This window comes from Lithobates pipiens, unplaced genomic scaffold (assembly GCF_037356315.1).
Source record: "Lithobates pipiens isolate NorthernLeopardFrog02 unplaced genomic scaffold, aLitPip1_a1.2 Scaffold_19, whole genome shotgun sequence".
Classification (NCBI taxonomy): Eukaryota; Metazoa; Chordata; class Amphibia; order Anura; family Ranidae; genus Lithobates; species Lithobates pipiens.
This window is the reverse complement of record NW_027507764.1, coordinates 536,245,352-536,258,039: the sequence shown is the minus strand read 5'-3', so window position 1 is coordinate 536,258,039 and position 12,688 is coordinate 536,245,352. Positions and strand designations below refer to the sequence as shown.

The window sequence follows — 12,688 nt, the reverse complement described above, 5'->3', positions numbered from 1 at the left end:
ATCACTAACTGTCTCTTTTTCAGCTGGAGATATCTCTTGACGGACGACTGACTGTTTGACTTATTATTACTATTTCCCGGGTCATTTTGGAAGGCAATAGCAGTGATTGAGATCCATGGTTTGGAGCTACACTGCTGCCCTCTGAAATTGTACAGATTTTGTTCGGATTATAGGTGGATTGTGGGGGTTTATATAGGTGTTAGACTGGGGGTGTCAAATATTAGGAGAGGGTGGTAATCATCCACTGTATCATGTATTCCTCCCCGCCTTTGTGAGGGTGGTTTATTTCTAACATTTTATACAGATATGGTTTATTGGGGAATGGGTTACATCTTTGTATAGGGATGGTGGTAGAGGGATTTTTATGTATGGAGTCAGTATTGGGGATTTAGGGATTTTTATAAGCTTGTTATTTTTCTTTGCTATTGATAGCTTAATAAATGTTGGTAATTTAACTATTTAGGGTTTATTAATATCAATTTATTTTTTGTTTTTTTCTTTTGAAGTATATATGGTTTTGATTATACCCCCGCGCTATATAGTCGGTGAGAATTACCTTATTAAATGAAGACAAGACTCCCTAGGTGCTTTTGTTTGGTATGTGAGCAGAAGTCTGATCCCTGCTGAAAAAAAACTATCCGACGCACAAACTGGAATTTCTGGCTCTAAAGTGGGCAGTGGTGGACAAGCTGAAGGACTACCTGTACGGGGCTGAGTTCTTAGTGAAGACGGACAACAACCCTCTTACTTGCTTACAACTGTAAAGCTGGATGCCACTGGTCACAGGTGGCTAGCCAGCTCTTTTGGCATTTACCTTCAGCCTGAAGTACAGACCAGGAGCTGGTAACCTAGATGTGGATGCTCTGTCCAGAAGGCCCCATGACCCTCAAGATCCCTCAAACTGGACTCAGCTTACCCCAGAAGGGGTACGAGCCCTGTGTGAAGGGATGAGCCAATACAGAAAAGGTGGGGCCAGAGCCGAAGAAATAGGAGTGTCCTTAGTAGGAGTCCCCAGGTGCTATTGCAATGTCTCCCAGGTTGTGCAAGAAGGTCTTCTCAAGCTATCCAGGAAGGATCTCAGGAGAGATCAAGAGGAAGACCCATTGTGCGGAATGGTGCTAAAGGCATTGGAACACAAACAGTCTGAGGTACTGAAGAAGATTCCCAGTAAAGACGTCCGGCTGCTCTTGAAGGAATGGGATTGGTTGCAATTGCAACAGGGGGTGGTCTACCGAAGGGGCCCCACCGACGATCCAGAAGAGAAGTGACAGTTGTTCTTGCCGGAAAAGCAGAGAGAGAGTACTGATTGCCCTGCATGACCTCCATGGCCATTTGGGAGCAGAAAGGACCCTCCAGTTAGTAAAGGACAGATTCTAATGGCCCTACATGAGGAAAGAAGTGAAGAGTTACTGTCATTCCTGCCTCAGGTGCATACAGCGGAAGACATTGCCTCAAAGGGCTGCCCCAATGGGCCACCTGGAGAGCCAAGGCCCAATGGACTTAGTTTGCATAGACTTTCTCTGCTTAGAATCAGACCTAAGTGGGCAAGGGGACATCTTAGTGATGACAGATCACTTTACCCATTATGCCCAGGCATTTCCCACTAGAGACCAGCAGGCAACCACAGTGGAAAAGACTCTTGTTGAAAAGTTTTTCGTCCATTATGGCTTACCTCGAAGGATACATTCGGACCAAGGGAGACACTTCGAGAGCAGGTTGATAAGAAGGCTGCTGGATTTACTAGGCATACAGAAGTCCAGGACTACTCCTTATCACCCACAAGGGGACACTCAGCCGGAGAGGTTCAACAGGACCCTCCTGAATATGTTGGGAACAGCAGAGCAAAAGCCCCAATGGAGTAGACACATTGCGGCACTGGTCCATGCCTACATCAGCACCAAAAGTGACGCCACTGGGTATTCACCCTATCGACTGATGTTCGGCCGTGAAGCCCGACTACCAGTGGATCTGGCTTTTGGAACCTCCCTGGATCACACCTCAGAGACCTCCCATAGAGGATATGTGGATAGGCTGAGGAGGAATTTAAAAATTGCTTATGAGCAGGCCAAAGCCACATCGAACTCCAGAGAGAACCGGAACAAGAGGAACTTTGACCTGAAAGTGAGAGTCCAAGATCTTCAACCAGGTGACCGGGTTCTACTAAGGAATCTAGGCATTCCAGGCAAACATAAGCTGGCTGATCACTGGAGGTCGCAGCCTAATGTCGTGCGCAAAAAGCTTCCAGGGCTTCCAGTGTATGAGATAAAGCCAGAAGGAAACACTGGACCAGTGAATACTTGGCACAGGAATCACCTGTTGCCCCTCATTGAAGCAGTTGGGATAAGTACAAAGGAAGAACCCTCATCCTCATCCACCAATGTGAGCAGGCCAACAACCAGATCTCAGCCTGTGCCTTCTGCAGAGGAAGATGAAGAAGTAGAAATGAGTTGGCTGTGGCCTACAGAAACTTTAGAAGTAGATGCTGACGTCTCTTCAGAGGTGGGAGAAAAAACTGATAGGACTCTCAGAGCAGAGGCTCTGGAATTTGTACCAACGACTTATCCTACAGAGGAGCTTAGTACTTCAAACGGCTCCCCACCTGCAGACATTGAGGAAGAGGTGGAAGATACTTGCCAGAAGGAAATGGAAACCCCGAAAGTACCAAGAGCAAAGAGAGACATTTGCCCGCCTCGCAGACTGACTTATGATACATTGGGCGAATGCTCTGAAGCCTCGAAGTTTGTCAGCAAAAGAAACTCTGAACTGCTTGGTCCCTCTACTACTGATTCAGTAGGGGACAGCCCCACCTCACCCCTTGGCACATCTTTACAAGATATGGTAGTATCAGCTGTGGAGTGCACAGGATAGCTCCTCACCATATAACAACTGGTGGGAAGCTCCTCTGTCCGTACTGTATGATCGTATAGATGCTAAGATACAGGAGAGAGCCAGCAATTTGAGCCTCTTTGGGGACCAAAGAGTTAAAGCAGGGGGAGTGTTACGGCCCACCGTTTGTTAATTTGCTGTGCACAGTTAGACTAATTTACAGGCCTCGCTGGAACCTGTTGTTCCACCGAAGCGTAGCAGAGCAACTGACATTGAGCAGGCTTGAGGCCTACTTCACTTTAGTGCCCAAGCGCTGTGTATAAGTTCTTGGGGTTATACCTCGAGTAAGTTAAGCTAACTCATACCTACATTTTTGGATTACAAATATCAGAGGAGTCCTCTTTAGCTAGCGAAGAAAGAAGATACGGGAGAGAGTACTTTAAGTGAGGCCTCACGTATAACTTTAAAGTAGCGGGAGCTCCCAGGTTTAGATACATAGAAATATATATATTGCATTTGTCTGTTGATTTATATTGTACTGATATCCTACGTTGGGATGACAGCACAATTACTGTAACCACCTATTGAAATATTTTACAGTAAACAATATTTCTGGTTAAGTATCCAGTTGTGTGACGTACTGTTTTTTCCTCACCAAGTGGAGCCAGTGGATCCTGATGGTACAATACAGGTACTTTGCATTGTTGTATATTGTACTGTATTATATTGCACCACAGCTGTGCCAAGGGGATTGAGTCAAGTCAGTGGGGTTTCTAGGCAGAGTGCAGGCCCAATCAAAATCAGCAGCTCCTTTGGGGGTAAGTGTTACATCAGAATTTCAGAATTTTTGAATTTTCGAATTTACAAATTTACAAATTTACGGATTTTCAGATTTACGAATTTACAAATTTCTGATTTTCGGAATTTCCCGAAATGACCTAAAAAATTTAAAAAAACGAATGAAACTAAAACTAACAAATTTTTCAGAAGTGCATATGTCGAGTGATTTGAAATCATTGGTTTAGGATTAGTAAATTACTTACTTGTAAGTAACTGAGGCTATGTTAGCACTTTTGTTTGGGATAATGTTTATCCCTATATTTTCTTTTTCCTTTTAAACTATTAATCAATACCAATTCCCTTTTATTTTGATTGCTAGGTCTTTGTCTACCCCCTACAGCCATAGATGTGGCACAACGCTGTTAGCTTTCGTGAGGTGCCCCCCTTCTGCTGCGATTCCATCTAGAGCCAAGGGGTAGGTAGGTGTGACAATTGACTGGACACACCAGTTGTGGGAGACCATATAACCATGTCATGCTTTCTTTATTTAAAATGTGTATACACTATTGTCATTTAATTTATATGTAGATCTCATAATTTCCTCTTGCTTTTTTATTTAGAACCTACAATTCTGGCACAGGCATATATAATTTCCCTGAGGAAGCCAATGCTTTGGCGAAACATGTCGGAATTGATTACCTACTGGCCTTTCTAACATCTTGGTCTGTTCGCTCACCTTCTAATTGAAACCATTGTGTCGTTTACGTCCGCACCCTTGAATGTATATGTATTGATGTCTATACCTTTTTGTATACAATCGTATATGTAATAAAGTAAATAGATTTTTAATTTTGGAATATCTCTACCTTTTCATATATCTGGCACCGTTATAATCCCCTCTCCCTATCTCTATTCTACAAAGATGTGTCTGTATTTTCGTAGTCTGTTCTCTGGCATGATGCTAAGCGTTTTTCATAGTTTTTCCATACTTTTTAAATAAAATCTGGCGATTTTATAATAATATATATATATATTTATGCCTCGTACATTACTTCTTTCTATTTTAGGGACTTTTAACAGAGGAACACCCATCAGCGGAGACCAACCTGAGAATCCTGGCTAACCCAGTGAAGGTTTATTCACACAAGCACTTTCTGACTTCTCTTCACAGAGAGTCACATTGGCTTCAGTAAGCATACTCACATGTGGGTGTTTGAAAGACACGTGGTGTTTTCCTTATACATGGAGGGCAGATTTGAGATCTACAGATGATCACCTGCATTGCTGTATCCTGGAATCCATTGTGTATTACTTTATTTAGTGTTGGACTTCTTCGCACAAACTTTATACAGGTATTAATTATTTTGTGTCATGTCATTTGCTTAAAGTTGTTTCCACTGTCATTTGTGCTAATCACTAGTTACACATTTTCAATTATTGCAATTGAATTTAGCGCAACATCTTACTATGATTATTTATGTACAGCAGCAATACCTTCTGAGCCCCTGACCTTGAACAAGTACACAGATCTTGTGCTTCTAACCCTTTTTTCGGCCTTTAGTGGGGGCTAAAAGTGCCTGGCTATCGGCTGAAAAGCGCTGCTAAAACGACGGTAAAGCGCTGCTAAAAGTAGAGCTGCTTTACCGCCGACGCCTGGGCACTGGGAGTATGAAAGGGCTCTTAATACCATCAGTATGCTATATGCATTGTCAGAGCATTAGTGTTCACACTTGATTTACCTTGGTAGGTTGGCTCTTTGAGAGTGAAATCAGAAGATGTCTTCCATTCTATATTAGTTGGGTTTATATAGACATTGTTCACATAAACATCCAGACGCTGGGGATTTGAAAAGTAGATTCCAACAAGAACAGACTAAAAGAAAGCAGACATTAGTAAGAAAATCTGGCCTATACAATAGGACAGTGAAATGCAAAAGATGAAGATCCTTCAAAAAACTTGTCCTAAAGGTTACCAAAGTTGCAAGTTCTAGTTTAGTCTAATTCTAGTTTTTCCTCAGTTGTTAAAAATTATTTTCTAGGGTCCTTTCACTAACCCAGTAATGCCATGGGGGTTATTTACTAAAGGAAAAGCCACTTTGCACTTGAAAGTGCACTGAAAGTGCACTTGGAAGTAAAGTCGCTGTAGATCCGAGGGGGACATGCAAGGAGAATAAAAAACAGCATTTTAGCTTGCACATGATTGGATGATAAAATCAGCAGAGCTACCACTAATTTCAGATCTACCCCTTCGATTTAGAGCGACCGCACTTCCAAGTGCACTTTCAGTGCAAAGTGGATTTGTCTTTTGTAAATAACCCCCCATGTGCCCTCCTTTCACTGCTGATCTGGATGGCACTCATGTAATGCTGTGTAAGTGTTATGCAGTGCTGAAATACTCTAGGCCTAGGTGGCACGATGATGCTATCCAACTGGAAAAAATCCATGACAGCCTAGGCTCAGAAGGGGTTTGAATGACTCTAACCATGAGGACATCTAGTGATTTTCAGTGATGGAAAAGAATTACTAAAAGTAGAAGTACAGTCAAAGCTTGTTTGGCTGTACTTCTCCTGTGGATCACTGGAGTACAGTTCGTTCTGCACTTCTGTGACCTATTTTCAGCAGACAATGGGCTGAAGCCTGTTGTGGGCTAATGTCCCAGAGCTGGTGCAGGCTCGGGAAAGATCTTGATCATATGGTCGGGATCCACCCACATGCCTAGAGCGGCACCCAATACAGCCTCTCAGTGAGCCACTGAGAGGCTGAGCCGGTTGCTCTGCCCATTGAGCGCAAGGGCGGGGGGGGGGGGCACAGAGCAGAGTACCAATGAATGACAGTCATAAGCTATCTGCTTAGGGAGCTCTGGGAACTGAGTGATCAGCTGTATTTGATCACTCGGTTCACAATCTTGGTGGCAGACCAATGCTGCATCCACCTAGGTAAGTATAATTCCAAAAAAACATTCCCATACTTCTCTTTGAGGGGAAAAGTGCTGAATTGAAGGTGAATATTGCGTTAAAGGTTGCTTTTTATTTTATCTTTTAATTGGCAATTTTTTTGTTTTGGGTAAAATTCTGGTTTAAAGCTAGATTATCAGTATTGTTGGGATAGTTAAATGAAAAGTAATAAAAATACCTATCAGGCTATCTTTCTCCATGTTTTCCTCAGTGTTGTTCACATAATTTAAAAAGAAAGACCTAAGCGTTTGTTCACAGGATCTCTGATGAAGAGTAAGTTCATCCATTCTGAACTTTGATTGTCCCCGTCAACAGACATCACTTTGTATGCCTATGGTTTTGTTTCTGTGAGTAGCACCAGAGGGAGCTTAAGGTTGGGTTTACACTATTGCAAATTGGATGCGGTTTTCTCTGCATCCAATTTGCATGACAGGAGAGTGTGAGGGTCCTGTGCATCTTTGGATCCATTTCAGGTCTGAATTCAGCCCAAAATTCTGACCCAATTTGTGCCCAGTGGCTGCACATAGTTCGAACATAGTGCCAAATAGTGCCATTTTCTCTAGTAAAGGTGACTGCTCAATTTTGGGGGGGGGGGGGGGGGGAGAATGCCAGCACTGTTTTCATCAGCTGTCCTCAACCAGGGTTCTGGGGATCCTAAGCCCTTGTACACACGGTCGGACATTCCGACAACAAAATCCGTCAGATTTTGTCCGACAGATTTTGTCCGAAACCGGTGTTGCATACACACGATTGGACAAAGTTGTAGGAAAATCCTATCGTTCTGAACGTGATGACGTTATTTTGTTATGACGGGACTACGTTCAGGCTTGTAGTAGCCAATAGCTTTGGTATAGGAATTTGATCTGAGCATGCGTGGCACTTTAAACCGATCGGACAAAGTCAGATCGGATCATGTTTTCGGAAAGTTTTATAGCCCAGCTCTAAAACTTTGTCCGTCGGATATTCCGATGGAAACAGTCCAATGGAGCCCACACACAGTCGGATTATCCAACAACACAGTTCAATCTGACATTTTCCGTCGGAATGTCCGACCGTGTGTACAAAGGGTAAGAGTTCCTCAGTTGCTAGGAGCTGGAGCTGTGGCTAATTGACTCCACTTTTGATGATGCCTGTATAATTCTGGGGGCCAACACCTTGGAAGAGCCAGCAGAATGAAACCAATGATCTTTTTAGCTGTCTAGGGATGCTGTTTTTACCACCACACAGAATCTTACACAGAATCTTGAAGAGTCCGCTGGGTATAAATCTCAATATATGTTTTTATCATATGCTGCAGCTGTACTGTTGACTACAAACCTTCCCATACTGATTAGAGAGTATTTCTATAAACTTTGATGTGCCATGTCATAAATTCACTTATGATGAAATACAAAACATTTAAGACATAAAGCCAAGATGAAGACCAACCCTTCTTTTTACTCCAGAGGAACCAGTAAAAACTATTCGGTCTTGGGAAATCCCTGCTAAACTGTATTCATTGGTGATCAGTGGAACTAACATCTGACTTTTCAGGACAAGCTTTCGGGATATATGCATTCTTCAAGGTCCTCAAATGAGGGGATTCAACCCAAAAGCTTGTCCTGAAAGAGCAGATGTTATTGCAAATAAAAAAAATCACAGACAGTACTCAATTGTTTTTGTAACAAGCAGCACTAATATGGCGACAGTCATCTCTACCACCAATGTAAGTGACCTTTTTCCAAATGGTCACCAATGAATTACTTTTAGCAGGGGTCTCCCAAGACTGGAATTTTTTTTCAAGGGTTCCACTAGGGTAAAATATGAGAATGGCTGGTCTTCATCGTGGCTTCAAAAACATGTTTTGTATTTTATCGTAAATTAATTAAAGACATGACACATCACCTACGTCAATAAAAATACTCTGTAATCAGTATGGTAAGGTGTATAGCCATCAGTACAGTTGCAGAATATGATAAAAAAACTGAGATATATGCCCAGTTGACACTTCAAGATTCTGTGTAAGTGCAGGGGCAAACAAACATTCTAATGTATCATATTTACCAAGGTCAGCCTTAACAGTTAAAATGGAAGACCTCATGCCCAATTAGTACATAACGCTCTTGCTGGTGAACTTACTTTGGAGTCATCTGTGTTGAGTAGCTTAAGGCGCATGTTCTGGGGACTGGTGCTTGTGAAATAGATATCAAATGACTTGTTTGTTGCCACTATGGAATGAAACAAAGAAACCCTTTTTTGACAGGTATATCCATTGCACCAGCCGTGGTCTTGGGGCCCTGTAAGAAGAACAAAACATTGATCTCTATGGGGAACCAACAAAATGTACGAACATGGTACAAGAGATGTCATAAATACATTGAGTTTTAGATTTTAAAGTGGCTATAAAGATAAAACATTGTTTTTTGTTTTTTTTCCATAATGCATTCTGCATTTTCTACATTAAGGTAATAAAAAAAATAAAAATCACTGCAAGGGAGCATTTAAACTTTTTCCAGAGTTGGGCTTTAAGTAGTAAAACATTTGAAATAAAGCCCAAAGAGAGAAATGTATATGACAGTTTAATGCTTAACCACATGTATGATTTAATTGCTTGCTCCTTTATGTTCTTCAGACTAAAGCTGGCCATACATGGATTGGCCAAATTTAAATCCATGTATGGCCACTGTGGTTTAACATAAGTTGATCTACAACTTTTGTTCAACTGCCCTGTTGGTATATCCTCACTTAATCAGTGCTCTAGACTGCAGTGCTGATCTGTGCATTTTGAAGGCAGGGGAGTCTCCCCACTGTCAGGATACATTGACACAGTGGGGAGTATTCCCACATCAAATATGGGTGGATGGGGGAATAAATCAACCAGCCTGCTGGTTGAAGGAGAAAAAGTTAATGTCAATATGCTGTATATTAGTATTTAGTAGACTGCTTTATAACTGAGTGTGTTTCTTCTTCCTGCAAAAAACACCTAACAGCTGCATGAAAGAAAAAATTACTGTGTTACCTGCAACAACCAATCAAAAATGTATACCGGTATTTATTTTTGTAATCTGTACAACAGCTGATGTCCGTACCATTAATGAGATCTAAATAGCCATCTCCCAGCACGGCTACTGGGGAGAGTCGCCTTGTCTCTGTATCTGCATCCAGACTCTCAATGACGAGCATCTCATAATTCAGTCCAGAACATTTATAGGCCTCCCAGAATGACATGTACACACAGGTGCTATCTCTGATGATTCCTTAATAAAAAGACAAGCAGATCGAAGCATTATTATAAAAGATACATAAAAATAATTTAAAAAGAATTATCATTTTATTTTGAACTTATAATGAGAATCTACTGTATAAAAATCATTATGAATAAAGTGACACACGAGTTCAGGTGAAAGCAACAAAAAGGGTCCACTGGCACCTTCACCACTCTGTTACAGCTGGGAGATGTGATTCCAGATTTTACCTACAGCACCACCTGCAGGTGAATTCTGGTATTTCGGTCCATTTAAGCAAAAGTAACCTGGCATCATTCAGACTAATGGATTGGTATACAGTGCTGAGCATAAATGAGAACACCCCTTTTGAAAAGTAAGATTCCAATCAATATCTCAATGAACACAAGAATAATTTCCAAAATTTTGACAAAACAGAGTTTTATAGAACATTTGTTTAGCTCATTACATTATAGTAAGGTTAATAATATAACTTTTTACAAAATCTTCAGTTTTACTCAAATTAGTTAATGCAAAAATGAATACACCCCACAACAAAAGCTACTACATCTAGTGTTTTGTTTTGTAAGGACAGCATCAAGTCATTTTGGTATGGAATGAACAAGTTGGTGACATATTGCAACATCTATCTTTTTCCATTCTTCAAGAACGGCCTCTTTTAGAGCCTGGATGCTGGATGGAGAGTGATGCTCAACTTGTCTCTTCAGAATTCCCCATAGGTATTCTACTGGGTTCAGATCAGGAGACATACTTGGCCACTGAATCACTTTCACCCTGTTCTTCAGAAATGCAACAGTGGCCTTAGATGTGTGTTTTGGATGGTTATCATGTTGGATAAGTGCACAACGACCAAGGGCACGGAGTGATGGTAGCATCTTCTCTTTCAATATGGAGCAGTACATCTGTGAATTCACGTGACCATCAATTAAATGCAGCACTCATGCAGCCCCATAGACGGACACTGCCACCACTATGTTTCACTGTAGGCAACATGCATTTTTCTTTGTACTCCTCACCTTTGCAACATCATACAGTTTTGAAGCCATTAGTTCCAAAAACATTTGTCTTGGTCTCATCCCTCCAGAATACAGAGTCCCAGTAGTCTTCTTTTCCTGCAATGGGCCATGGCAAATTCTAGGCAGGCTTTTTAGTGCATGGGCTTTAGGAGAGGCTTCCTTCATGGACAAGACCCATGCATGCCATTTCACTGCAGTGTATGCCATATTGTATCATTGGAAACAATCACCCCAGCTTGGCTTCCTACTTCTTTAGCTAATCGCAGTAAACCCTCATACTGTAGTTATTTTCTTCAACCCTTCTCATCAGAAGATGCTCCTGTCGAGGTGTTAACTTCCAGGATGGCCTGTGTGTTACATTTTTATATCACTTTTGCTACAGTATTCTGACTGATAAGTAACGCTTTTCTGATCTTCTTGTAGCCTTCACTTTTCTTGTGGAAAGAAATTATTTTCTTTCTCAGGCCTTGTGACATTTCTCTTCCATGTGGTGCTGACAGCATGAAATGGAAAGGGGTTTTCTTTGTTAAGTAACGCCCTTTTATAATCAACTGTCTGCTGCACACCTGTTTAATTAATAATTAGACTAATTTGTAGTTGAATTCTTGATAATTAGGATTTTGTTGTTTAAAATTTAGCATTGCTCCTCAGACTTTCATTGGGGTGTATTCATTTTTGCAACATGGTCTTAGTTTGGTAGAAAAAAAAAAAATTTGTGTGTGCAAATTAACAAATCTTGGTTGCAATCAATGGCTCACAAATTTTAGGAGTATTTTGTAGTATAGTGTCCCATAGAGAATGTTGATTCTGAAAGGAAAGCAACGGTTTTCTGATAAATCTTTTGGGGTGTACTCATTTATATTGAACACTGTAAGTATAGAAATGTTTACCTTCATAGGGAGCCACCTGTGATACTTGTATCCGGCTTCCATTGAGACTGGTCAGCATCACTGTCGGAATTCTGTAATCTCCAAGTCCATATCTCCTGTCTCCATTCCACTGCCATTCTGACTGTGGTACCACAGCACCTATTTTTCCCAAGAAGGATCCATCAAGATCTTTCAAGAGGGTCTTCCTCTTTGCATCGCAAGTCATGTCCACACAGTCTGATGGGTTAGCTTTGCTGCATTTGAATAAATAAAGAGTTTAGAGGAACCCAGAAATAATGTCATAGATGAATAAATCTAAATTGTGACATGTTGCACAGAGCATGTCATGCTTTGAAAGGGATTATGATAGAAATGTACCCAATCTTCTCCTCTTCCTAATGGTGATATTGTCCCATTGACCTTTAAGAAGGCAAGGCAAAGACCAGTGCTTCCCCGTCTTTAGATTGCATCAACAAGTAAATTGAAAAATTATAGATTGGATACAGAGAGTTACTGCATTCTTACTATAAGACAATGGAAAATACACTTAGGCACTTAGGGGTGTACTCCCTTTTGTTCCCAGCGGTTTAGACATTAATGGATGTGTGTTGATTTATTTTGAGTGAACAGCAAATTTACACTGTTATACAAGCTGTACACTCACTACTTTACAATGTAGCAAAGTGTAATTTCTTCAGTGTTGTCATATGAAAATATTAAAAAAATATGAGGGATGTATGAGATACTGTATATATATATATATATATATATATATATATATATATATATATATATATATATATATATATATATATAAAACAAAATATTATTCAGGTAGGCAAATAGGTCTAAGACTTGGTTCACACCACAGCAGGGAGCGGCTCCCAGCAGGGATTCGGTGTGTCTCCATTCACAGTTTCAGGTCCAATTTCAGCCCGAATTTTTGACTGAATTAGGATCCTGAAATGGACCAAAAGATGCACAGGACTCCTGTAAAAATAGCATTGGAGCCACTCCGGA

At 41.0% G+C, this 12,688-nt stretch overlaps 1 protein-coding gene across 1 annotated transcript in view; it reads right to left on the bottom strand.

The window, feature by feature from the left end:
• The window catches only part of LOC143997557 (fibrocystin-L-like), a 247,462-nt gene that overhangs the window by 34,902 nt on the left and 199,872 nt on the right, over positions 1–12,688 (bottom strand). Inside the window, exons 70-73 of the mRNA XM_077493224.1 lie at positions 11,690–11,922; positions 9,628–9,795; positions 8,678–8,835; positions 5,346–5,478 (exon numbers count right to left, since the gene is read on the bottom strand). Coding sequence (XP_077349350.1) covers positions 5,346–5,478; positions 8,678–8,835; positions 9,628–9,795; positions 11,690–11,922 — 692 coding nt within the window. The remainder of the gene's footprint in view (positions 1–5,345; positions 5,479–8,677; positions 8,836–9,627; positions 9,796–11,689; positions 11,923–12,688) is intronic.